Source organism: Diabrotica undecimpunctata, chromosome 5 (genome assembly GCF_040954645.1).
Source record: "Diabrotica undecimpunctata isolate CICGRU chromosome 5, icDiaUnde3, whole genome shotgun sequence".
NCBI lineage: Eukaryota > Metazoa > Arthropoda > Insecta > Coleoptera > Chrysomelidae > Diabrotica > Diabrotica undecimpunctata.
The window spans coordinates 133,108,187-133,132,870 of record NC_092807.1 but is presented as its reverse complement, the minus strand read 5'-3'; the positions used below and the strand labels follow the sequence as shown (position 1 = coordinate 133,132,870).

Here is a 24,684-nt window from a genome sequence, read left to right as displayed (position 1 = left end):
AGAAACCTTCTCGAATGTTAAAATTGCCCTACTGAAAAACATGCATTTTGGAGTTATCATATTTCTCCCAAAGACCACAGATATCTATTCTGTATTAGAATGAAACTGCCAAGTTAAGAGTTGACAACCAGATCACCAGAGATATCAAAATACAGAGAGTAGTCCGCCAAAGTTGCGTGCTGTCCCCACTACTCTTCGATGTCTACAGTGAAGCGACATTTAAAGAAACGCTCTAAGATTCAATAGAAGGTATATCTATTAATGAAGAAGTTTTGAATAACTTGCGTTTTGCCTACGATACAGTAATAATGACGGATAACAACAATGATTTACAGAATGTAATGCAGCGGCTTAATGAATGCTGTCATGAATACGAACTAATACTAGATTATTAGTGTAGATTATAGAGAGTAATAGTCTCTTTTTCAAAACGTAAGTTTAAATCTGCAACCTCGGTCCAATAAATAAGTATTCGGTCTTACACATGTGTATCTTGAGCCTCAAAGCTCATATTCTTTCCTTAATTTCCTTATCATATATTCCATATCCTTCTTGCCTTATGCAAAAATGACTTGGTCATCTGCGAAAAGTAGTGAATGTAATACATTCTCTTATACTGGCATGCCCATTGACCACATTTTCTATATCATCTCTTTAAAGCCTGATCTAGATACCTATATGTTAAAAAGTGTAGGTGTTAGACCACATCTCTTTTTGAGACCTTTGGTTGTGGTGAATATTTTTGTTATTTCACTGCATAACTTAATTTTTACCTCTGTTTTTTATATAGTCTTTGTGATATTCACCTATTTTTTTTTTTTAATTGCATTATTGTCATTGCTTTCCATAGTTGTTTCCTGGGCACGCTGTCATATGCTTTCTTATGGGCACACGCCAAGTCTATAAAGGTCATATATGTTTCAATCTTTGTTCTTGTCTATCACCTGTCTCATGATGAATATATTATCTACTCGTAGACACGATCTGTCTTTTCGAAATCCGGCTTGTTCTTCGCCCTAATGGCCCACGTGTTGTTCTATTTTTTCTTTTATTAATGTGGTAAAACACTCTTGTTATTGAAGGCATTACATTGATACCTCTAGTTATTTGGTGAAACACACAACAAATTTTGTAACTTTTTAAGGGTTTTTACCCAGATATTTAGTGGCTTGACACATATGTACCTGGTAAGTATTTAACCACATTACTTTTTCAATATTAATCAAAATTTAACCTTTAAGTTTGCATTTACTAAAGTGATAACACTTATTCCAGGTAACATTACAATGATGATGAACTTTTTAGTCCGAAAACGTTCTGTGATATAACCCGAATGGGGTATTTTTAATTATATTTCTTGTATAAAAGTTTTTTTAATAAAACTTTTGTGATTCATGGTATACAGCCAACTAGAGGAATTTCATTTTCCTTGTGAATGGCAAAGATGTCAAACATGGACATTTCAGCTCAGAAAATAAAATCATACTCATCAGCAAAGAAACGACCCTGTCCCACATGCTATTTAATCTTTATTCCCAGTTTCTATTTAAAGATGAGAAGAATTCCAAGGACTGAGTCCAGATGAATGGCGTAAATATCAATAGCATTAGATACGCCGATTACGGTGTTACTTGCCGATTTCCACTTGGGTCTATAATAACTAATCGACAGGACCAACTCGGTCTGTGAGCAATTTGGTATGAAAATAAACATTAAGAAAACTTAAGTGATGTCTATCCGAGAACACCAAAAAGTACTCTAAATTCGACTACGTTTATTAAAATGCTATATCTTGCTAATTGACGTAACCAGCATTAAACAGATTATGGAAATCAACCATTTAGGCATCACATTATCCAGCTACGGTGATGTAAATGAAGAGTTAAAAAAACAAATACAGATAGACAATAGAGCAGCAGGATGTCTAAATAATACAATATGGAGGAACAAACATTCGGATGGAACAAGAATTTATAACACGGCTATAAGAACAATAAAGGAATGCACCTGGAGAGGAGATCTGGTATGTCCAATCACGCGAAACACACTTCTTCTCCTTCAGAACGTTGATTACCATCATAGCTATCTTAATTTTATTCACTGCAAACCTAAATAGCGTGCTTGTATCAATACCATACCGATCTCGCAAGTTCTTTAACCATATAGTCTTTCTTTATCTTGGACTGCGTTTGCCTGGTATTTTTTATTGCATATTATTTTGTAGCAATCTAGTCGACTATGGAAAAGATGTGAGTGACTATATAACATAAAGGCTAAACCCAAAATACAAAAACAGGCAGAATTATCCAATAATAAGGTATTATACTACCTAATAAGAAGAACACGAAGAAGAAGAAGAAGAAAATAATAAGGAAACAAAAACAAAATAAAAATATTTAACATATTTTATAATGCAATATATTCAAACATGCAAAAAATTACAAGCATCCATATTTATTAATTTTATAAATTTTGTTCCATAAAAAGGGACTGCGTAGCCATTTTCCTGCTTTGCCACATCCTCCACATCCTCCGCATCCTCCGCATCCTCCGCATCCTCCACATCCTCCGCAACCTCCGCATCCTCCGCATCCTCCACATCCTCCATAACCGCATCCTCCATGACCATATCCTTCACAACCACATCCTCCATACCCATAACCTCCATGTCCACAATCTCCATAACCAAAGCCATCACATCCGCAACCATCTCCACCGAGTTTACAACACAGTTTAGATTTCAATTTATCAAATTTATCGAGTTTTTTTATCACTGGTGACAAGTGAATATTAATTGTATCAGAATCGCAGCAGGAATCACATCCAGAATTCCAATAGGAACCATCGCAACCATAACGATTACAGCCGAAACCGCCACAGGCGCCTGGATAGAAGGGTTCTAGCTTGAAGCATTGCTGTAAAGAGCACCAAAGAATTAATTTCAATATGATGATATTATTGTTGTTATTAAATATTCTTAGATGATACACGGATATTCATTTCGGTTATTTTCGCGCTACAGTTAAAGTAGGCATTTTAACAATTTCTATTTATCGATTTTATACAGATGCAATATTTTAAATATTTATCTCATTGTTTATACTAATACCAAATACAAACTACCATAAAAGGTGAAACAGCAATTTTAAATTTATTGCAAATGTATATAGCAGGAATCTAACTAGTTGGAAAAATAAAAGTAACAGAGTTCTCGTAATATTATATTACCGAACCGATTTTACATTATATCACAGAACAATTAACAACAACCCCCAAATTTTCCGAATTTCCGGTTCATCCATGGGTTGCCGCAGTATCCGTTGTAACCACAACCACAGTCGTCCCAACCGCCATCGCAAAGTTTGGACAAAAACTTAGCTTTTAGCTTAGTAAGTAATCCAACTGTAGGTGACAAAACGATAGGTATTGGGCAATTGCATCCTCCACGATAATTATCACAAGGGTAGCGGTCGCATCCTGAGCAATCACCGTAGGGTCCATATGGGCCTGGATAGTAACCTCCATGAAACTTTATGCATTGCTGGAAATTACAAACAAATAATAGGTAAGGAGTACGAATTTATGGTTTTTAAAAAATACAAAATAAATAAACATCTAAGAGTTCAAATATATTTTTTGATCTCAATTCTCAACGCTCTCGGTGGTTTCGCTATTTGCGTTCCAAAAGCGTCCTTGAAACACTGTTTGGTGTTGTAGTGGGAGTCGAAACATTTGGCATTAAAGGCCGACTTATCCCTGGGCTATCTACAAATGCAATACAAAGTATTGTAATCACCAGCTAACATGAACCAATTCTGCGCATATTTGTTATTCTCTTACTGTTCCCTTTTAGCATCTCAGATTTTATTAAATTTATTGTTGAGAATGAACCGCAAATAATAAAATAATCTCCTCAGTTTATCTTTCGAGTATAGCTTAAAAGATGTTTTCAAAACATACGGTTAAGGATCCTATTATGAGACATGTTCCTAATATGAGACTCTGTCTCTAGAGTCTTGTAAATGTTGTAGCCTGGTGAGTGACGTGAAAAATAAGCTCTGGTAGTGTTTTCAGTAGTCTGTAAAAGGATCGAGTGTCCGTGGTCTAGTATTACCTGTCAGTGAAGTTTTTAAGTTTTTTGCGAGTCAAAAGTTTTTTAATTGTCTAGTACAAACTGAATTTTCATCTTCAAGGTAAGAAATAAGAAAATCACCTTCATAATTAGTTGATAGCTACTTAAATTTATTGTAGACACACGCAACTATAGTGGCGTAAAAACCAATCCTAACCTCAAAGTTTGAACTATAAAGTTCCCACGTTGTTGCTCCTAATATGAGACCTGTAAGTGTGATATGAGATATCAGTGTAGAATATTGTAATGTTTAGTCTGTAGCTTCATATTTATAGCGTTTTTTTTTTAATTTCAGATGACACCGCCTGCGCCTGCTAAAAATCTAAAAACCTGGAACTCAGGTATGATGATGCGAGCTGTCACAGCTGTGAGTGCGGAAAACGGTAAAATGGGCTACAAGCAAGCTTCAAAATACTTTGAAGTTCCTAAGGACACATTGGGACGTTATGTTAAGAACGCCAAAAAGACTCTTGTACCATTAGTCGCTGTGTGTTTAGATAGACGGCTATTTAGTTTTGTCTACGGACATTGAAGAATTATTAGTCAAATATTAAAATATTGCTTAGAAATGGACTCTAGGTTTTATGGCTTAAGAAAACAAGATATTACAAGAATAGTGTTTCAACTGGCTAAGAAAAATTCTCTAGAGCATCCGTTTTTGACAACAAAAGAGTCAGCTGGTAAAAAGAGGCTGAAAGGTTTTTTAAAGCGTCATCCCCAACTTTCCTTCCGGTATTTCCTCTCGCTACCAAATTTTCGTCAGCAGGCTACATATCCGCGTTATAAGTGTTTCTCTCATATGATTGATTAGTTCTGCAGGAATACCAGTGCTGCCTGCACTTTTATTGTTTTTCATGCTATATATGATTTCTTTTGTTTCTTCTACGTTGGGAGTCTCCATTGTTTTCGCCGTGTCGTTGACTACCCCTACCATCTCCACTTGCTCCTCATCATTTCCATCCGGTTCTTCATTAACCGGATTTAATAAATTAAAATATTACGAAACTCAACGGCAAATCTGATGTTTGATTTTACTTGATGTGTAGCTCGATGTTTATGTTTTTTTTACACACAGGACACAGGAAATTAATAATCAAATAAGTTGAGTGATCTAAGGGTGTTTAAATTCAGTATCAATTTTTAAGAACAATGTTCACGTACAGCATACAATGACTGCCTTGCAGTGTGAGCAGTGACTCCATCTTGCTGAAATATTTATTGTTAGATATGAGATGTTTTCCACATAAGAACCAAAAGAAATTATGTCCCTGTACTTGCAATTATGCTAGGTGACATAAGTAGAAATGAGTCACATCGCTTAAACTACTATTATTAAGGTTGTGCTGAAAAGAAAAAAACACAGCTTTTCTATCTAAAACACTATCTTTCCAACACAAGTGTTTCGCAAAACATAATTAGTGTCACTTAAAACTTACACCATATGGATTGTATCAAAATAGAAATACATTTTTTGTTAATGATAGTGTATATAGTTGACTGAAGCATTCCTTAGCACGCATAAGGTCCGGAATAGTAGAAGACCGAATGAGCCACTTTTTTATTTAATTAACACAAGGACGTCTTGACTCTTACACACATAACACCCAAAAAATAACATTTTATTCATAATTATTCAAAATGAAAACATCTCTTCGTTTATCGTTAATCGTTTACCAATTACCAAAGTAAAGTATGTAGTTCTTCTTTTTGTATGATATGGACACTCACATCTATTATATCTTCACAACAACAGAATTACATCGTTTTGACTGATTCACTAAACTCATTATAATTCATAGGAAAAATATACCCAGCGAGTCACATTTTAGGAAAAATCACAAAATCTGATAGATTTACAAAAGTTTAATAAGGTGGTAACCTTCATTTGGATCCCATCATATATCGGAATTCGAGGTAATGAAGAAGCAGGTAAGTGTGCGCGTGAAACCGTCAACTCAGCTGATTCTGTGATCGTAAAATATGTGATAACTAATGATGTTTCAAGTGTTACCAAATCACGAATCCTAAATCCTAAGTAAGTGGCAAAACCGGTGGCAATGTCCAATCTTTGGAATATTACACCGAACATTAAACCTGGAGACGTTTCTTGGAGATGTTTCCTCACCAAAAGAAGAGATTAAGTGACAATAGCCCGTCTTAGATTAGGTCATACCAGTGATACACATAAGTTTTTAGTTACAAAAGAATACGAAATGTGAACAGAGTAACGTCAAGTTCTCAGTGAAACATATTATTATAACTGTCCAGTTTTTTCCGTAGCAAGAAGCAATTACGGTATCCCAACAAACGTAGAAAAAGCACTTGACGCAAATTGTTCCTTCACAAATTTGCTAAATTATTTAAAGGCTATTAATTTTGTTAATATCTAATATTTAGTACTGTAAAGATTTGCTTTTCGCTAATAACCTTCGAGTTGATGCGAATGGGTAAATAAAAAAAAACAAAATGAGATTCATTTCTAACCAATGTTTCACGTTTAAAAATCATGTGATATATCTAGGCCGTGTGTTGGACAAAAAACTGAAGAAGAAACAATACACAGAAAAAAAAATGTATATAAACACTCCATATAGAAGTTACTAGGCCTCCTCTAGAGTTTGGAAGAAATTTATTAAGCGATAAATGCATTCTTAAAGCTCATTTAACTAATTACAAATTATTTTTAAATATCCTTTAACTCCACGAACTCAATCTCACTAAAAAATATTATTGGGATAAATAATCATTTTAACATTTGTGCATTAGATTCCAGTATAATCCTATTGTTTCAAAGAAATTTACGAATGGAGACAAAACGTTAGGGAATTATGGCTTAAACCAAATCGACAGCTCCCAATTAATGGAAATTATCTTTGATAGTGCCAAAGAAATTGGAGGCCAGCAACAACAAAATGAACATAGTAAACTGTCTGATAAAACCAAAATAATGCTAAAGCAAATAAGAGAAATGACGGTAAGCAGCAGCATACATAGAATACAATACACAAAACATTGTAAGACAATAAGGAAAAGTATTAAAGAAGTCATAAGAGAATACAATGAAAGACTGATAGATAATGCAATCGAAAACAGAAAAAACTATAAGAAAACAAAAAAACATTCTTTTTTGGAAAGAAACAAATTGTTGATCTAACAAACGAAAACACGAGATTTTACAGCGAACTATAGAAAGCCATTAAAACCGTTAAAGAAGCCATCAGTAACCAAGAATATGTACTAGAAGTCCTTTCGGAAGAAGTAGAATCGACAAATACAAAAATAAAAAGCAGTTAAGCATCTGGAATAGATGGCATAACAGGGGAACTGCTTAAATACGCTGGCAAAAGGAAGTGGAAATTCTTATCAGGCACATTTACGAACTGCCCAATATCAAGATACATTCCAGACCACTGGAATACAGCAAACATAATTCTCATTCATAAAAAGGTAGCAAAGAGGATTTCAAAAACTACAGAAATATAAGTCTACTACCAATCATATACAAGATATTCACAATGATCATTAACAACAGATTAACAAATACATTAGATGCTGCACAGCCAAGAGAGCAAGCCGGTTTAAGAAATGGATTCAGTACCCTGGATCATATCCATGATTTTCGAGAACTAATGAGTAAAGCTAAAGAATATGAAATACCGCTAGCATTAACCTTCATGATTTCGAGAAGGCTTCTCGATTCTATATATCCCAAGGCAGTAAAAGAAGCTTTGACCAACCAAGTCATTGACAAACCGTACAAAGACAATTTAGCAAATATATACAGACAAACAAAAGCTTAACTAAAAATTTATGAAAATACTCCAGAATTTCTCTCTACCCAACAAGGTGACACAGTATTACCAAAGCTCTTCATGGTAACTCTAGAAAATATATTCAGCAAAATGAACTGGCAAAACAAAGGCCTATCCTTTGATGGAGAATACCTCGCCGTCTAAGATTTGGAGACGACATCGCTCTGATTGCTAATAATCCTGCAGAACTACAAGTGATCTAAAGGCAGCTAGCAATGAAGTTGGTCTAAAAATGAATATGACAAAAACAAAAACCATGTACAAAGAGATAGTTAATGTGCAAGGTGTAATAATAAACAACACTGCACTTAAGACAGTAGACGATTATATATACTTGGGACAAATAATACATAAATCTGGCTTCTTACTTCCAGAAATCAACAAAAGAATGAAACTGGCTTGAGCATCTTTTAGGAGAAATGCAGTTATATTCTAATCAAAGATGTCACTCCACTAGTGTATAATATAAATCATGACATACGGCTGCGAAATTTGGACACTAAAGAAAGAGATAATAACTAAACTCAAAGTCACTTAATAAATCGATGCATGCTTAATATATCTATGCAAACAAGAGTGATTAACCAACATGTAACCAAGAGTGATCAAAAAAGAATAGAATAGATCAGATAGAGCACCAAGTTCACTGATGTAATTCACAGAATTAAATCTTTAAAGTGGCAGTGGGCCATATTTAGCGAGAAAAACTGAATAGATGGTCGACTGGAATTTCACTGTGGCGTCACAAGAAGATGTCCAAATTTAAGATGGGACTATGACATAAGGAAACAAGCCGGTACAATAAGATCAGATAGAACACCAAGTTCACTGATGTAATCATACAAAATGGCACAGAAAAGCGAATACATATAAGACAATTGTGGACAGAAATAAAGAACGCCTATGTAAAGGAGGCTGCACCATAATCAGTAGAATACGCTGGGAATAATGATAATGATGATAATAGATATTATATACTCCATCCACAAGGAAACTAAGTTCCTGTAGTTGGCTGTATACCATATATTAAAAAAAAATTCCAATAAAATCCTTTATAAAAAGGTATATAAAAAACCCATTTGGGCTATGTTAAATTGACAAAACGTTTTCGGAATAAGTATTCCATCATCAGTGTCCTAAAAAGTATTTAACCACTTGTTTAAGAAGAACATGAAATAAATTAAGTTTTGACTAAGGTTAATGTAAAATGTGGTTAATACTTACAGGTTAATACATGGAAATAGCCACTAAATATGGGGGTAAAAACTCTTTAAAAATTGCTAAATGAAATTTAGTTTACATTATGTCTAGTTTATAATTAAGATGGTAAAGTTACCGTTGGATTGGTAACATGGCGACATATGACTCTACATTAAGTTGCAAGTCCTGAGACGGTACGTCTACGAGGGCTTTATTAAAGCAACTGATTGAAATGACAATCTTGACAGGTTATGAAGTTTTGACTAAGGTTAATGTAAAATGTGGTTAATACTTACAGGTTAATACATGGAAATAGCCACTAAATATGGGGGTAAAAACCCTTTAAAAATTGCTAAATGAAATTTAGTTTACATTATGTCTAGTTTATAATTAAGATGGTAAAGTTACCGTTGGATTGGTAACATGGCGACATATGACTCTACATTAAGTTGCAAGTCCTGAGACGGTACGTCTACGAGGGCTTTATTAAAGCAACTGATTGAAATGACAATCTTGACAGGTTATGATGGAAGTTGTGACAGAGCAGTCAGTGTAACTGTATATGTCTATTTAAGACAGAAGCCAACGTTGTTTAAAAATTGTGAAAGTTGAAATAAAAATAAAATTATAACAGTATCAACCATCAATGTTATTGTTTTAAATTATATATATGTGAGATGAAATTGTGGTGAGAAAATTATGTGATTATAGTTAGGCAACCAACTATACAGTGTCAAGTGGTGTGATGAAAATATTCTAATATAAGGCCCTTTATGTTTTAATAACATTTGGTACCTGGAAAATGGAAACTAGACACAGGTGGAAAGTTGGGTTCTTGAAAAAGTATAGCAATTAATATATTTAATATGTGAGAATGTTATTCAATGAATGAAATAAAACTATTGTAATATAAAGTTCATGTAAAAATTGACTTATAACTCAATTATATTAGGCCCTGTATGTCAAAAAACAACATTTGGTACCTGGTAAATGTAAAACTTCTTGAGTTGTAAGTTCATGAATATAAATATCTGATTGGGTGTTAACAAACTGAGTGATGTAGTTATATTTTGTGTGTTGACAAGTAGGTATATGAAATGGACAAAATTTGATGGTTGGAAGTGGTTTTGTAATATATTGATCGTAAAGTACTCAACTTATAACTTGAGAAAAGGCCCTATCTATTATAAAGCAACACTAGGTACATAGGAAAAATAAAAGATTAAGTTATAAGTTGGTAAGTTGAATGAACTATTGGTCTATATTAACTATAATAGTAAAATGAAATTGTTGTAGATGGCTCTGTTAAATTTGAGTAAAGAGAATGAAAATCAAGGTGTTTTTGAGAAAATTGTGATAAACGGATAGACTACAGAAGGCTGAGGTCCCCAGAGAACCGAAGCCAAACCCTGAGGGAGTTGTGTAGAGAAGTAGAATAAGAATTTAATAATCTGGAAGCGGGGGGGGATGACGGATGATCTGATCTGAATTTGAAAGTGTCGAAATAGAAGCATGGAAAGTATTGGTTATAGTGGTTAAGACATGAAGTTTAGGTTGAAAAGAAAAGAGTGGGATAGATGGAGAGAAAGATGTATTGGAAGAAAGGTTTTTAGAGTGAACTAAGGTAGATGAGTATTAGGTGAACTAATAATGAATATAGATTTTAATTGTAGAAGTAAATTGGGGATGTGGGTTAGGAGAACAGTTGACGGTGGAGATTGAGAAAATCTCGATTGAATGAAACATGACGATTGACGCAATTTGGGCTTTTTTGTTTTTCTTTAAGAATTTCAAGATCTTCGTATAAATCTAATTTGAGGAATTTTTTTTTTGGGAAATTATATAGTTATAATAGAGATATTATATAGTTATATAATAAGAACGACTAGTGATAATATGAGATAAGAAAAATGGCTTATTCTTCTATTTGATGAAAAATAGATTGGGGAATAAAAAAATAAAAGTTTTTTATAAACATGTCATTAATCAGCTGCGAATAGTAATAATATATTTGTGAAAACACGTTACATAGAAAACAATTTCTAATAAGTCAGTTATCTAAATTCAATGTGTGTTAAGAGATTAATCTGTCACTGTTATCGATGAGCTGTTACAATCTACACGACATAATCCTTTAAAACTGTAAACATATCAATTATTTAGACGTTTTATTTATATAAAATTCAGATATTTTTCATTTATATCACCACAGATAACTTATACCGAATTATGAATTTTTATTCATTCAGGGATTAGGCATTTGTCGACAGTTTTGACATCAACTTCGCTCCATCTTTTTAAGTGGAGTTCTTTTAGGTTTTTTATTTAGTATATTATGTTCAATCAGATTATTTTTCTTCATTCTATGTACATATTTTACATTTCCCGAAAGCTATTTCGTTTGTAAATCTTTAACTTATAAATCATTTTTGCTAAAATTGGACAAATTTGGAATTAATTTTGGAAGTTATGTTAGTTTTCTTCTTCTTCGTCATTCTAGAGATTAGACATTGGTTGCCGTTCCTCTTATTCTGTAAAGATAAGAGGAGTATGTTACAGAAAATTTTCAAGACGAAAGAGGTGAAATGCAGGAGAAACAAGAAATAAATCCTTTAGAAATAAAGAAGATCACGACAGATGAAATCAAATATACTATCAAAAACTTAGAGATAATACGGCAGCTGGATTGAATGAAATAACAGTAGAACTGTTAAAACTAGTGGAAGAGAATAAGTTGAAAGTATTGGCAGATTTCTTCAACAAGCTCAGTTTATAACCATTCCTAAAAACAAGCAGCCAAATGGTGCTCTGACTATCGAATACTGAACCTCATGAGTTATACCTACTTTAAAAGTACCGCTTAAAGCAATACATAGGATAATCTATAAAAACGTAGAGGAGAATATTAGTGAGACGCAGTTCGGGTTCCGAAATGGAATGGGTACTCAAGAAGAATTATTTGCCAAGAAGAAGAAGCCCGTTTCTGCATTAAAATTTGCTCTCTATTTTCAAGGAACATCCTACACTTCGTTCTTTCGGTTTGTTATTTAGAATTTTTTGAACTAGTCAATTCCCATTCATTCGGTTTATCTGTTTTTTCTGTATTCTTTTATTTTCTCATTGATTGCGTACATATTTAGCTCTTGTCTTGTGTTTTCATTTCTCTGAAATCTCATTAGCTAGCTTTGATTCTACCAGGTACAGATCTAGAATTGACCTGGGGCGGGGAGAAGGACTTCCAATGAAATACCAACCAAAAGACATAAAAAAGATAAACAGCATTAAGATAAATTAGTATAGAAAATCTCGTGTCTGAATTTCATGTATTAATAATTTAATAAGGAATTAAAAATAATACAGTTATTACTAAATAAATAAATTGTACTTTCGTAGAACTGATCATAATACATTATTCAAAAATTTGAATCCAAAGGAAACAGGTAATTCAAAATAAACCTGGCATTACTAGATAAGCAAAATATAAACGCAGTTCAACAGAAATGACAATTATGATTGATAATAAAAAAGTACTTAACAAATTGTGTACTAGACTAAGGGTTAAGAGGAGTTTTCTTCCGAATCCAATTGAAAATATAATGATTAAAGTAAAAAAAATTCAAATTCCTAACAAAAATATGAAAATTTTAAATATGCGTTTTTTAAATTGATTTATTTATTCATAATTCATTAAAAATTTAACAACTAACATAATATTATCATTACGTATAAAGGAAAAGCATATTTTTGCAATTTATTATGTTAGGTAAGCTATTGCTATCAAAATAATAAATTATTATAGTTAAGAAATTAAAAAATAATAAACAAAAACGTATATGTTCCAAATTTAATTGCAATCACTTTAAAATTTAGTTGTCCAATTTTAGTAAGAATGTTTTAAACGTTACAAGATTCATGATTGATATAGCTTTTGGGAATCTGTTGTTAGTACCCATGGTACAATGAACACATGTGTTTATTGTACCGTGGTTAGTACCTACTTCAAATTCCGAAGCGGTCGAAGCAGAACAAACGGAAAAGCAGAGGATCAAGGACATATTTTTATGTCCTTGATCCTCTGCTACATATATATGTTATGGAACATACAGGGTTGCGAAAAAGACTGGTAATAGGGCTTTACCTATGAAACGAATTAACTTAAAGTTATGAAATTTTTGGATACTAAATGGCATTATATTCTGCATGTTTTACAAAATAATTCAGTTTGTATAACGTCATTGTTTCTACTATCGCCGCCATCTTGATTTTTTTAAAGAGCAACGTAGGTTGAATAATACGTCACAGAAAAACTTAATTCATCTACTTTTAAAAAATGATATTCAGTAACTTGAAGCAATAATAATTAATTAACTAAAGAATTGAAGAAACTTTGATAAAATATTAAACATCTAATTTTTTACACATGGTATTTTAATTAAATTACAATTTTTTCTTTACAGTAAGTACTCAAAGTGTTGTCCATTTGTTTGTTGACAATGATATAAATTGTAAAAGCTGCGAATAGAATTGTTAATCATTTCTATAGTAATTAACTGCATTTTACGATCTTTTAAATAATTTACGATAGTTGGCCTGTTAATATAAACGCGGTTTTTCAAGTGACCCCACAGAAAAAAATCAAGTATGTTAAATCGGGTGGTATTGCCGGCCACTCTATTATACCTCTTTGACCTCTTTGTATTTAAATATTGCCTTGCGTCCCTTTGATAATGTAAAGGTGCATCATCTTGTTAAAAATATACATTCATATTTAGAAAAGGTTTCAAATACAACAAAATCTAAAAAATTTTGTTGCGTCTTTATTTTCTCTGTTACCGTTTCACAAAATTCTAAACTGCGATCAAAATCATCTTCAGATAATTCTTGGTGTGTCTGAACTTTGTATGTATGAAATTTATGTGTATCTAAAATACGGACTTTCTACTAATGTCATGATTTTTACCACTTCACTCGTAGACACTTTAGGATTCTCCAGAACTTTTAATGGGATATCTAAAGTTTTATCGTCATTAGTTGCTGTTTTCGTTCTACCAGACCTTGGACGATCCTTTACGCTATCAGCTTCATCAAATTATTTTATTATCCTGGATACTGTTGATCTACTTATAGCAGGGAGTTTAGGTTTCTTAGTTCAAAAGCGCATATGCGTCGTCTATCTGATTCTTTGACTAACCATGTCTCGCATGCATAGTAAAATATTGAAAATGACAGATTTGAAACGAGTCTCTTTTTATTTGTCATAGTAATGTAACGACCACGCTAGACCTCATTTAGTTCAGTCATTGCTGCTCTTGCTAGTTAAATGCCTCTTCGCATTTCGAATTCACAATTGCCTGTGTTGTTAACTAAAGCTCAAGATATATCATAGAAGAGAATACGTCGTACTCCCAATAGTTCAGGTCTCAGGAAACTGTTGTTGGCGATCAATAACCATGATTTTGTTTTTGTTGTAGTTAACTTTTAGTCCAAATTTAGCACTTTTTACTTTTAGTTTTTTTAATAAGTTAGTAATTTCTTCTGAACTAGAGGCTAGAAGTGTAATGTCGTCTGCGAAACGCAAATTAGATATCTTGACACCGCCTAGGTTTACTCCTACCTCAAAACCATCCAAGGCTCTGCACAATATTAACTTTGAATAAATGTTAAATAATAAGGGAGATAAAACCGTCCATTCGAATATATGCCAGGTTATCTTGATACAGTTTGCTAATAAGGTGAGTCAAGTGTTTAGGTATACCCATTGTCGTCAATATGTTGCATAGTTAGCTCATTTTACAATATTAAACGTCTTTGTATAATCAACAAAACATATAAATTTTGGAATCTGATATTCTCGGGCTTTTTCTATAATGTTTCTTACATTAAGGATTTGTTCTCTAGTAACTCTGCTCTTCACAAATCCAGCCTGCTCAGGTGCTATTCGTCAACTTATGAAGTTTTCTAGATGACGTTGGAGGATGTAGAGTATCACCCTACTGGCGTGTGATATTAGAGCTAGATGTCTATAGTTGTTACAATTATTTGTTAGACCTTTCGTATGTAGAGGTATAATTATGGTATTTCTCCAACACTCAGACAGACGCTTGTGTGCCAGATTGCATTACACAATCGATGTAATATTCTCACTCCACATACCGGAAGATGCTCAAGACATCAGCAGTAATGAAATCATAGCCTGCTGATTTGTTAAGTCTTTTTAGAGCGAATTCGGAAAAAAGTATGTTATGTTCAGATTCAAAGCTAGTGTGGTGTGTCCCTGTTGAAAGAGAGTGGACAGTGGAGGCCTGAAATTCAGGTACATACGGGGTATCAGCGGGCATCTGGTCCGTATCGGCGTATGAAATCTTATAATACTCCCTCCAAATATCTATAACCTTGTCCAAATCCGTCTGTACATTGCCTTCATCATCTTTGATAGACCCAGATTTTTGCTTAAATTTACATGAGAGTAGTCTGACTTGATCGTAGAGTTCTTTGGTGTTATTTGTATCAGCATATTGCTGAATCTCACTGCCGATTTTATCTATATGCTTGTTCTTGCCTCGTCTACAAACAGACTGAAAATATCTCTAGACAGATGTCAGTACTGGGAATTCCTAAGAGGGTTTTCAATTCCAACAATTTTGAGTTTTCTACGTTCTTCAACGAGGTCAAAAGTATCTGCAGACATCCACACTTTTTTTGATCCGGTTGAGTTGGCATTATACTATGCCTCGCAGTCAGTTAAGATCTGTATCAAGGTATTTTTAAAAACTGAACTTAGGATAATAACAGATATTCTTTCTCACTCAGATTCAGATAGTATCTCTATAAAATAGGCAAAATGGACAGCGTAACATGTAGCTTATGTGAAATTGCAGAAGAAAGTACCGAACAGAAAGTACCGAAAGAACATATTCTCCGCAACTATATATAATATTTTCCAAATGTCATAAATATCTAGAACAGGTCTTTTTACAATAGCACCTTTGTAACTAGCAATCTAAAATTTCCAAATAAAAGGTTTAATTTGTATTTTCAAAACGATTTCCGAATTGAAAATCGAAACGAAATTATGGTTAATTCGTGTTAAACATAGTAAGTAATTTTAAAGTTCTTTACCCAAGTATTAGCTTTAAAACAATATTGTAAAGGTTAATTTAGATTATTAAAGTTTCTTTTAAACTAATTAAAGAAATTATTGTAAGTTGTAAAAGTAAAAAATAATCAACATAAGTTTTACTTACAACGGACACAGCGAAGACAACTAAAAACGCAGCAACGAAAACCTTTAAACTAATCATTTTGTTCAGTTAATATTTTCTAATCATGAAACTACTTCTTTTTATAGGTTGCATAATGTTGACCATTCTTTATCAAAGGTGTGATTGTTATATAAATATAAACTTGAACTTGACGTCTAATGTTTATAAAAAAGTTCGTCGGCTGCATTTTTGTGTAATATTTTAGCAAAACATCTTTAAGAATAACAATATCCGCGTTGCTTAGATAATACCGGGGTTTTACGTATAAATAGACACTTTTGTGTTGGTAAACATTAAAGTTTTGCATTTTTCGATAATTACATAATTGTTCTATAACACTAGCAGTGTTCTATAAGCAGATTATATTTTTCTGTTTATCCAGTTCATTCGCTCTCAGATGTATTTCATCTATATATAGCCTTAGGTATCCATTTTATCTGATTATCTGAGATGTTCTTATTTTCTTCTTTCTGTCAGTTTCCAGCTTATTGTTGACAATAATAATATATCGACAATATAGCATCAACCTGTTGGTTAACATCAGGAAAGGTATTTCCTGATGTTATTATTTTATTTATTTTATTTCCAGTTTATTCTAACTAAAAATTACTTGAAATATATTGTCAATGACCCACAGCTCCAAAACGACAAAAATGCTGATATTGGTGTCAAGCCCAAGAAATCATCCAAACTCTTACCGGGGGCTGCCAGGCGTTTACTGCAACTGACTATACCGGAATGACTCAATAGGAATGATCCTTCATTAAGAGATAGCTAATAAACTTGGACTTCTCTAAACCGACCACTAGCATAGATAACTTATGACATTTAATTTCGAGTATTGACATATCGGCTTTTTCCTATCGTGAGTCCTACGTTCGTCTAGTTAGGATTTTATAACTATGACTACGTAAATGTTTGTTTCGTCCTCTATGTCTGTGTTGTCCATTTTCTACTATTAATTCTATTTTTAAACTTTTATTGGCAGCCCCTATTGGCTGCATGGCTAATTTTTTCAGGCCCGCGATATGCGTTGGCATTGTTTTTACTGTGGGGAGGGATGGTCGGCTCGTGCGATTAAGTCTGGCCAAACACCGGGCCATAAAGGGCCATACGCTGCTGGTCTGTTACTTTCCGGATCGGAACGGAGAAGAACAGACCAGCAGGATCAGGTCGGTTTTCGGATGACGGGGGTTTGGTTGCGTGATGAACGTAGCCACCCAACCGGGCATCGTCCGGCCTACAAACTAAAAGAGGTATGGCTCCACTCTGATAGCCTGGAAGGCAGCGAAGAGTGCGGCTACGCTGGGGAGGGTGAACCTACAAGGGGCTCATAATACGAGTGGGCAGAACGAGCCAGTTGCGAGTAGCAGTAGAAAGGAGACATCTCATAAGAGAAGAGAGCATTTGACTACAACCAGAAAAAAAGAAGAAAGGGAAAGATTAATGAAAATATGGCAAGAAAAGTAGAATAGCACAAAAGATGGATGCTGCCCAGTAGACTAAGATACTGATCCGGAGCCTTAGGGACTGGGTGATCTGTGGTCACAGGTGACTAGACTAGACGCAAGTACTCACAGGACATGGATGTTGTAGGGCGTATCTTCATGGGTTCAGAAAGATAGATACAAATAAATGGCTATACTGCAAATACTCCGTCACTGTTACTCACACAATGCTGGAGTGTAGTAGATGAATAGCACAGGATGGATAGAGAAACACGTATGAATTCTGTGACTGTCAAAAATATGATCGTGAAGATGACGGGAAGTAAAAAGAGATGGAATAGTGTACACGATTACATCCAAGCAGTCATTAAGAAGAAAGAAGAAGAAGAGAAACATCACTTGGACCAACGAGAGAAATAAGATCTAGATAAGAAAAAGGAGTGCTCCGAAAGTGTCGTCATCCTTACAGCGGCCATCCCATTTTCGGAGTACGGTATGTTCAGTCGGACAGTACGGACAGTCAATTGCGCACAAGTAGGAGAGAGTGGTTTTTAGTTGGTAAACAAGATAACAGGAACGCATCCGTTTGCAGGACATCCTTTTAAGGTCGTGGCATATTATCATGCACGTTGCGTTTTCAGCACATAGCGTTTAGTTTCCGAAAAATATAATTTAAATGGTTTTAAATATGAACAACTCACACTGTCCGGAACGTATGGTATCTGACACCTAACGTTTCCGTTCAGCATATTCGAAAACAATATTTTACTGATGTCGACGACTACGTAACGAGTCGTAACCAGTTGGTATGGATAATGTGAATTAGATGTCCGTCGTTTTCCCCTCGTTGTTTATTTAGGTATTTGTTTAATTTTGATACAGAGTATTTAAAAAAATAATTTTCGAGGCTATTTTGTCATTTATGCATATGTTTTTATTGCTTTGTGACAATTAATCACGGAAGTGATAAACAATTAGGACTTTTGTACGGAAGTGATACCGCTTCTTTTTAAAAATACTTTTTGGTTTGATATGTATGGCTTCGTTAAATGTAGTATTTTGTTTTTTAACTGCAGGTGTAATTAAATTTAGAACATATTTAAACTGAATCCTATTCATTCTAAAATATCCATAATATTTTTCATCGTCATCAATTAATTCTTTGTATAAAGTCCAGTATTCACCTTCCTTCTTCCTTTTTCTTTGGATGTATTTGCATTGGATGTATTTCAAACCTTCTTTTTACTACAGTTTTTCTTTCTTCATCGTTAAGTAGAAGAGCAATTGCACATCATTTTTGTCGAGAAAAGCGAGATCATATCTTCGCCGAACCAAACTGAAACGTTCTACATATGAAAATGTGAACGAGCAGTCCGATTGCTGGAGTGGAACCGCTACGTGCCGAAAACTATACGTGCACGATAATATGCCGCGACCTTTAGGGGGAAATGGGTTCGGATATACTCTTTTACTCTGGTTCCAATATACGCCAGCCATCTCTAGTGATGGGTTAACCTGGTACGGCTTTGTAGATAATCTCCACCCTGAGAAAAAAAAAGAAATAGATGGTTGACTTGAGAACTATAAATTTAAGAAGATTGAGAAGAGAAGAAGGGAGATTTGATTGGAAGAGAGTAGTAGATGGCACTGCAACTCACTTAGAGTTGTAAGGCCACAAAAGAAGAGGAATATGTTAGGGATAAATACTTATGCTACTATTATACGGGTACGAGTCTATAAGACCTATATTGTACTGTTAAATGCTTGAAACTTAAAAAAGTGTTAAATATTTTTATAGCTGACTTTAAAAAGTAATTATTTGTTGAAAAGCTTCTGCTATTTTAGTTTTATTTGATTTATTGCACAATCACTTGAGTTAATTCTTATCTCCGATCTACAAAAAATAATATTAACTAGATTAAACTGTATTTTTAATAAAATTATATAAATAGGATTAAATTGAAAAGACTTTATTATCCAAAACCTATATAAAAAAAACGGTTTTAAATTTGATGATATCGACATCGCCTTTCAGAGATAATAATTATGTTATATTTTTAGTCAAAGTTTTTTTATTAACTTTTTTCTTCTTTAGCGTTCTTGCATCCAATATTCGACATAGACCTCTCTTAACTTTATCATCCTTTTCCTTACCATTTTAGCTTTGAGATCCTTTCTGTAATAACAGTTACTTTTGTTTTCTCTCTGAGTTGTTTATTTTTAATTCTGTTCTATTTTATTTGTGTTATTGGTGTTCAGGTTTGCTTTCCATATGTTATCACTGGCAATACACAATGATTCAACAGTCTTATTTTCAAGTATTGGGATATATTTTTTTGTTAGGATCTATTTCATTTTATCAAAAGCTGACCACCATAATCTCACTCTTCTATCTATTTCGATATTTTTATTTTCTTTTCTTATTAATATTTGGCATCAATGGTATTAGTTTTCATGACACGCCTCTTAATTGTAATCTTGTAGCATCTTTCCCCTCACCTGTCAAGGACATATGCTAGCCAGAACCGCCTGTCATTTTACCTAATTACTTTAAATCGTTTAAACAAAAACATATATAAATTTCAACTTTACAGAATAAAGTTCATTTTCATTCATATATGGCAAACTTTTCGGTTCACCTGTCAGGTACTTGTGCTCATTGAAAACGCCTGTCAATTTTTTAAACTTTACAATGAATTAACAAAGCCATATAAAAATTTCAAGGGTACAGGAACAAGTTTTTTTATACTTTCAAAAATATAGGGTTTGATGACGTGTAGGGTTGATGAGTGCTAGGTGATGGTTACTATGACTCATCATTACAAGAATTTCTAGCCTTACAGGCACAGCGTTACTCTAAAGGTTCAGTAGCTGTTGGTCTATTTTAAGGCAAATTCTAAAAAAAAAAAACGATATAGTGGAAGAGGTACTAAATTAAAATTAATGAGAATTCAGAAAGGGAATTATAATAACCGCCAATCAACATGAATTTTATCAGATTTTTTAAAAGAGTAGATTATACTTAATATAGAATTATAAAATACGTCCCATTTTTTAAAAATTATTTTTTATGGAGCCCACGAGAGCATTAAAAAATTTAAGTAAATTCAGAAAGGTGGTTCCATTGACTAGCAATCACCATGTTTTTCTCAAATTTTTTGAACGACTGGATTCTTCTGTCGAAGCAGTTGGAAAATTACTCACACTTTTTAAAAATTTATTGGAGTATACAGGGAGTACAAAAGAGTATAAAATAATATTAGGGACATTGAGATGGGAAAAGAGTATAAAATCGTGAGAACAATTAAACAAAAGAAAATTGAATATCTGGGCCACATATTGAGACAAGATAAATTCCGTCTTATTCCATTAATTAACAAGGGAAAAATAGGCACCAGGCGAAAGCCAGGCAGTAAAATCTAACGAAGTGGTTCCGGCTCACATCGGTCAAACAATTGAGAGGTGTCGTAAGCAAGATCAGAATTGCCATGTTAATAACCAACGTTCACAACGAAAGGGGCACTTGAAAAAGAAGAAGAAAAAGAATTTAAATTAAAATTAAACGACAAAAAAATTTACAAATAATATTGATTTGCTTTACATTTCAAAAAAGTTATATTTAAAAAGCTTAGCGGAGGGGACCTGGCGCCTTTTCTTGAGCATAAATAAAGAACATTAAATTTTTGTTAGGCTTTATTGTAATGAATGTGGCTAAAACTTTGATAATATACAAAAAAAGTTTACTATGTAATATTTCGATATACATCTATATATTGTTATCCGTCACTGATTATAAAGCTACAAATATTCAAAAAAATAAAAATATAATCGACATTTTAATTTTCCTTTGAAAAATAAGGTACCTTAAAATTATGTTTTTTTACTTTCATTCACATTCCTTAATTAGATATTTCCCATTTTCGTTGGTCTTTAGTTCATCCATGTATTGATAAAGCGACTGTAGACTGTCGGATGAAATAGCACTCATATTATCTACCGCCAGACTAGCAGGGTTTTGTTCTGTTGCGTAACGTAGTAAATCATCGCAGTCGTTAGTAACTTCAACACAAGTTTCTTTTTTCAACAAGTTTTCGAAAATTTTGCAAGCACTGCTTATGACTTTAGTAGAAACCCCATTCTTGTGACCAGTAATAATGCCATTTGAACAATGTGGTAATACACCGTTTTTAAATCCATTAGGAAAATGGTCATTTTTAAATCCATTTTTCTTAATAGCACCGTTTTTAACTGAGCTATCTATTGGTATGATTGAATTTTGTTCAGTAGGTATTATTTTTTCTGTCGAAAATTTAGATGTTTTTAAATTCTTGCAACTTTTCTTCACGTCATCAATTACAACCTTGGTTTTGTTTTTTACACGATCCACAGGGGGGTGTTGAAATTGGTTTGTTAGTTTCATTTCATTAAGTTGCTGTATCAGTTCTTCATTTTTCTTTTCTGTTATTTTCCTCTTTTGAATTTCAGATTGTAATTTAATATTTAAATCAGTTATTATGGATCTTCCTGCATGCTTTGGAATGTTTTGTAAGGTTTTAGTTTTCCTTATAGCATCAAAAGTATCCATGCTTGATTTTTGATAAGTATTTTTTATTGGGGCTGATTTAGTTTTATGAATAGGTGTTGTCATAGAAAATTTGGATGTTGATCCACCCAACGAATCTAATGTCAAGGTAAGAGCTGTATTACACCACTGAAATTCTGGTTGAAATCCAATATCTTGTTTCTCTCGTAATAATTGTAAAACTTTTTCAATCGTTTTAATGTCGAGCAAATCATTTTGTCTAAGATCGACTATCTCTAAAGACCTGTTGTATTGAACAACATTTAAAATATTGGAACCTATTTTCTCTGTTATTCCACATCTCTGTAAATCCAAAGCTTTGATCCATAAGTCATCTTCTAATTCATCTAAAATATACTGGAAACCAGTATCACCGAACTCAAAGTTACAATTAAGGGTTATCCTCTTAATTCCTCTCATACTACTATTTTGTGGATTTTCGTATCTTAAAGAGTTGTGCCAGCTCTCACAATACCTATTAATTTGTTGATATTTAATCAATTTTGCTAAATATTCGCCACTGTCGGACGTCAGAGCACATCCGGACAGATTAATAACCTCGATATTTGGAGCATACCTTAAATATTCACACAGCATCTCGCATCCAGCAGATTTAATGGAAGAATTGGCAAAAGAAAGCTGTTTTACCGTTTTGTTTTTCTTAAGTGCTTGCAATAGGGGTTCTAGATATTGTGCAAATAGAGGCAAGCCATCTAGTTCTAAGAATGTAAGTACTTCGGTGTTTCTTAAAGAGGTTGAGATTGATTTCGTGAGCTGACGTAATATAAAAGCTGTCCATAGCGAACCAAAACGTCTTTTCATGTGCCTTGCTTTTTCTTCTGTATCAACATCATGTAAAAATTGACAATTACCTATTCTACTTTTAATACTGATTACATGCAGACTAGTATCACTACGAAGGGCATTTACAATAGGACTCCATTCTTCAAATTTTAAGCGGTCACCAACAAATTCAAGAATAGTTTGACTTCTTAGCTTTGCTGGTTTGACAACCCTTGCAGGTGTACTGTTCATACGACGGCATAATTCAGAATACCATATATAAAAAATGTTGATCGGCTTTGGATAATGTTTAACTGACGACTTGGAGGAATCCATAAAATCGCAAAATTTAGGTTCTTTGTTCAGAAGTTAAATAGACTCATGGCTTGGAAAATATGTCACAAATTTACTAAATAAAATTATAACAGAACTTTGAACAATATGTCAGTAACAGTGTCAAATTTGAAAGTTCTGTTTAGTAGATAGATCCAAAATAAACTTATATTTCTATTAATATGAAAAACTTGAATGAACTATAAACAAAATAATAGTACATGTATCAGGTAAAGAACTATAAAATAAAAAGGTCAGATTTTTTCTAATAAATGCTTAGTATTAGGAACATCAGATTTAAAAATAAGTATTATACTAAAATTTTATTTAAATCGTAATACTAAATGTACTTTAATATCTTTTGACAACAGAAACTAACCTAAAACACTGATAGCACGTCACGTCACCATTATCTCATCTGCTATGAGAGAATGTTCCGAATTTTTCTAAAACTGTGCTGTTATCGCAATTGCTGCTAATTTTGAACTTCCCATCTCTTGTGATGTTAAGCTCAGTTGAATATTTATTGTCTCTCTTTATATATTAATGTTTATTATGTTCTGAATATTTTACGTTCCGAACTTATTAGAATTGTTTTGATGGTTTGTCTCTATTGTCTAGCCAACTCGATAAGCAGCGTTTTTAATATCAAGCTTGGGTGTACATTCCCCTGTCGTCGTTCGTGCAGTAAAGAGCTACTTACTGTCAACGAAGAAAAGAGGTGCGTGTTTGTGCCAAATAGAACAGAATCAAACCTATCCTTGTAAATTGAACAGGTATTTTGAGCATTGTACTTTGCTGTAATATTATTTTAAATTTTAGTTTGATCAAAATAATTTTTTATTCATTTTTTGTGACCAAAAATTTGACATTTCTGACTGATTCTTTATGAATAAGGTGGAGGGGGGGGTTACCCCCCCTGATCCCAATGTAAATAAAAAATTAAATTCAACTGTCACTGTCAATATGTATTCTGAAAAAGATGTTGGTCCGTTTTTTGTATTTATAGAGTCAACAAATATAAATAATATTAGAGTTGGTTCTTTTAATAATATAAAAATTGCAAGAGATATTTTTAATTTAAAATTAAATAATATTAATAAAATTAGAAGCAAAGGTTCAAACAGAATTT

General features: G+C 33.1%; 1 protein-coding gene across 1 annotated transcript; it reads right to left on the bottom strand.

Annotated features, from left to right (window-relative positions):
• Positions 1 to 21,545: 21,545 nt before the first annotated feature.
• Positions 21,546 to 23,685, bottom strand: LOC140440789 (centrosomal protein of 78 kDa). The gene has a single exon (XM_072531152.1). It carries the CDS (start codon positions 23,553 to 23,555, stop codon positions 21,741 to 21,743), a length of 1,815 nt encoding a protein of 604 aa, XP_072387253.1. The 5' UTR covers positions 23,556 to 23,685; the 3' UTR covers positions 21,546 to 21,740.
• Between the last annotated feature and the right edge of the window lie 999 nt (positions 23,686 to 24,684).